The sequence below is a fragment of the Morone saxatilis genome, unplaced genomic scaffold (assembly GCF_004916995.1).
Source record: "Morone saxatilis isolate NCDOM2014 unplaced genomic scaffold, NCSU_SB_2.0 Contig21, whole genome shotgun sequence".
Taxonomy (NCBI): Eukaryota; Metazoa; Chordata; class Actinopteri; family Moronidae; genus Morone; species Morone saxatilis.
Genome location: NW_023339774.1, coordinates 18,532,326 through 18,536,282, shown reverse-complemented (window position 1 = coordinate 18,536,282; position 3,957 = coordinate 18,532,326). Strand labels below are relative to the sequence as shown.

Sequence of the window (3,957 nt, the reverse complement as noted above, 5' to 3'; positions counted from 1 at the left end):
TAGAAATACATACGTAGAAATATCTCAAATTAGTACTTAAGCACTTGAGTACATTTCTGCTTGGTGTACAAAAGTGACATCACTCCAACTTGTCTCTGATTGGAGGAAATTGAAATTACAACCGACCCTGATGCAGGCTAAACAACGCCATAAAGTACAGTAATGTTGAACCCACAGGAAATACAACGCATGGAAACACCATATAAAGCACGAAATGTCACGTTAAACTCACCATATACAGGGGGACACTACATTTACAGGGGATAATATGAGCATATATCACATCATGGGAATGTCCCTGCCTCCCTGAGGAGGCTTCAGTCCCGCAGCCCGGTGTGTGTGTGTGTGTGTGTGAGGGGGGCTGGACCAGAGCACAGGAGCAGACTGCTGCAGAGAGGAGAAACAACTCTGGGCGACACCTGCAAACAAACTCCCAACCGACTCTGTGTTTGTGAAGCTGAGACTGAGCAGTAATGCGGAATAAGGTCGTGAGAGGTGTTACTGATTATTAAGCGCAGAAGCAACAGCAGAGAAACTTTTTTTTTGGTTTTTTTTCGTGCGAGTTCCCGGACAGATCGGCCCGAGAGCTGAGAGAGGCGACAGCAGGTAATGGCACGCTTATTCACCTTGTGCTGCAAATGGCTTTTTAATGAAAGCAAGAAGTAGTTCAGTTCAGTAAGAGGATCGCGATGATGTTCACTTTTTTTTATTTGCGGTATCATTTGATTCATAGTCGACCTAATGCTGGTTCGTTCACAGGTAAACCGTAAAAAAGAAAGCGTGGCGACTTCACTCATACTGGGGCACTGTTGTGGTCATTTTGCTCTGATGCATTTACTGACTGCATTTGACTGCAGGAGTTTCACTTCCCGGTGAAAGCAGCAGAGGTCATTTAGTTTTCCTTGAGGATATGTTTGACTGCTGATAATGTGTATGCTAATCTTTACAGGCTGGTTTTCACTTGTTTGTTTAAGGGCTTTATCGACCAGTCCATCCAGTGGCTTAGCAGTCATTTTCCATTATGTCCCATTATAAGGGTGTGAAAAGGTGGCTGTAGTTTTTGTTGTTTACCCTCCACTAACAATATTTGTGTTACCATCACTGTGAGTACGGAAGAAAGTTTTCACACATTTTTATTACATGAAGATATAATGACAGCGCTGAGTGAGTATGGCAGTTATTGTGGCATCTGTGTTAGTTTAAGAAGTGATGAGTAGCATTAGTTTCAAATTTATCTCCATGATATCTATCTTGAACAAATGATAATGTGCCACACATTAAAGTGTAATAATAACCAAAGAGCTGAAAGCAGAAAGGAACACCTTTTCATTCAGCCTATAACTGATTGCAGCTTGTCATGTGAGAGGAATTAGATTATTCAATCATGCATCACCTGAAAAAATGTTCAGGACAACAGGATCAGCTTGCTCTGAGAGTATCACATATAGAGATATCAGAATGAGCTTCTCAAATGCTTTTTGACAGCGTGCGTTCTCTTGTTATGTGTAATCTCTTTTCTCACGCTCTGTTCTGGAGTGCGTGGCCACCAGCCAGGTCAGGTTTCTTATTCACATTGAACATGTCAGAGGCTGGAGTGAGACTGAGGACAATGACTGACACAAATTCTGTGCAGACCATAAAACTGGACTGTTTTAAGAGTCATTCTTACAAGTACTGTGTCTTACTTTGGTCATTCTGGTTGTTTTTGACCTTTGAACCCAAGAAGCTCGAATCAAGACGGATCTTGATCCTTTATAAGAGTATGTCTTTTAAACCTTACATAAACACAAGCATACCAGAATATTCACGTTTGTTGATGTAATGGGGCGCAACCTGCCAACCTAGGGCAATGTTTATTCTACAATATGACACGTAAACCTTCTCTAGTTCCACTTTACAATAGTGTAGCCCAGTTGATATCAGAAAGATTAAGAACAGACACCCAGGCCTGTGGCATTTCTCTCTTCTATTGATAAGATGTCCTTTTGACACAATATTACAGCACGCAAATGTGATAGTGATATTATTGTTACATAAACCCAAAGGACATCAGTTAGTGTATTATAAAATAAAATGTGAGTGGGTCTGCTTTAATGCCACTGGATGCTGTTCTTGGTGTTGGTGTCACTTTATAGTTTGATTTTCATGAAATAAAATGAAGTCATCTCGGGTTTAACCCAGATTCAGAGGATTGTGTCTCTTGCCATCAGAATTATGATTTAAAATGTATTTACTTTATTTACATACGTTAACATGATAAATGATCGGATGTTTTCTTTTGTTTGTGGAATAAAGTGGTTATACTGAGAATACTGGGATTAGAGTTGAACGATTTGTTGATTAATTGCTTAGTCGACTAACTGAAAATTAATCTGGAACTATTTTGATAATTGAGTAATCATTTACGAACATATTAAATAGCTTTTCTCTGTTTAATATAACTGTAAATGTAATATATTTTGGGTTGTGGACTGTTGGTCAAACAAAACAACACATGTCATTCATATTGGGCAATGAATATGTGTGATGAACACCAAATGATTAATTAATTAGTATTGTCAGATTAATTAACAGTCACAATAATTATTATTTGCACTCCAAATTGGGACAGAAACTCACCATAGATGCCTCTGTGCCACATAATTAAGGGCTTGTTTGAGAGGCACCAGCTCATGCAAATGAGTGTCTATGGACAAAGTGCAGACTTCAGAGCTGACACCACTGTGCAGCTTTGAAGTCATGCACTATTCACAGCTGAGAGTGAAGTCACAGCGGATCAGGTGTGTGCTGATGATACAGTTACCCTTTCCTCCACTGCTGCATCCTGCCTGTAGAGGCGGACGCTGCGCAGCAGTTAAATTAGCTTCATCCATCCAGGTGGTTATCTCAGGCAGTGCAAGCAGAGCATCATAGTGTTTACATCTTATGTTTCACCAGAAAAAGTGTTGTATTTGCTGTTTTAAAATCGTTATCAGTTATCACCTGGGCTTCTCAGTTCATTGGCTGCAGCATATGTTTCAGTTGTTCTAGGCTTTATACACAGTGTCAGTGAAATCAATGCAATGATTCATTATATGGGAAATAGATGATAGTGTATTGTTTTCTAATTACAGCTGGTTATAGATTAGACTATACAACAAGAGACAACTTTGGACAAAAAATAGATAAAGGTCAAAAGGTTTCAGGTGTTATTATCCCAACATTGTAGTAACATGAGTATTCCCCTCTCAGGCATCTGGTGGATGGAGAGAAAATGGAGGTGAACAGAAAAGAGGTGCCTCTTTATGTAAGTACCTTTATGTTTTGCTCCTGTCTGTAAGTATTGTGTGTATTGAAGATGTCTATTGGGATATTTATTTGGGTGGGGTAGGGTGAATACATTTCTGTTTTTCATTTTTTTCCTCACCGGAATTAGAGCTCTCTAGTCTTTCCCTCCAGCCATCCCTTTGCTCTTAGCCCCGACTCTCCCTCTGTGCAGTGGTTGACTGGCAAGCCTTGTGTCGCAGGTGAAATCCAAGCCAGGAGGGTTTCAGTCCCCTGGGGAAGCCAGTCCTTACACAGCCTGCTCACCAAATGACAAGGTCCTCCGAAAGCAGGGCTTTCACAGAAAACAAGGGAGCCAGAATGAGCGACTATACCTAATTGTTTCTTAGCTTTAAAGGAGTACACCAGTGTATGAATTGAATGCAGTCTTTTCTGGCAGAATGTAAGAGTGCAGCGTGTGCAGGTGTGTTTGAATTATTGTTTTGACATAGTAGAACTTTGTTTCTCTCTGCAACGTTCATTTCTTCCATCTGTACTCCTTTTCCCCTTCAATCCTCCATATCCGCCATCTCTCCCTGTCTCTCACCCTTTATTCTCCCGTGTGTGGAAGCCTGGGTGGGCCAGTCACTGAAGCGTTGCCAGATTTCTGGTAAGCAGAGTGTCTGCTTGTTTTGCTGTGTCACCAGTTTCAGT

The 3,957-nt window shown here is 40.7% G+C and overlaps 1 protein-coding gene across 1 annotated transcript in view; it reads left to right on the top strand.

The window, feature by feature from the left end:
• Positions 1 to 390: 390 nt before the first annotated feature.
• The window catches only part of arhgef28a (Rho guanine nucleotide exchange factor (GEF) 28a), a 41,135-nt gene continuing 37,568 nt past the window's right edge, over positions 391 to 3,957 (top strand). The window contains exons 1-2 of the mRNA XM_035667571.1: positions 391 to 606; positions 3,232 to 3,286. Coding sequence (XP_035523464.1) covers positions 3,254 to 3,286 — 33 coding nt within the window. The 5' untranslated portion in view covers positions 391 to 606; positions 3,232 to 3,253. The remainder of the gene's footprint in view (positions 607 to 3,231; positions 3,287 to 3,957) is intronic.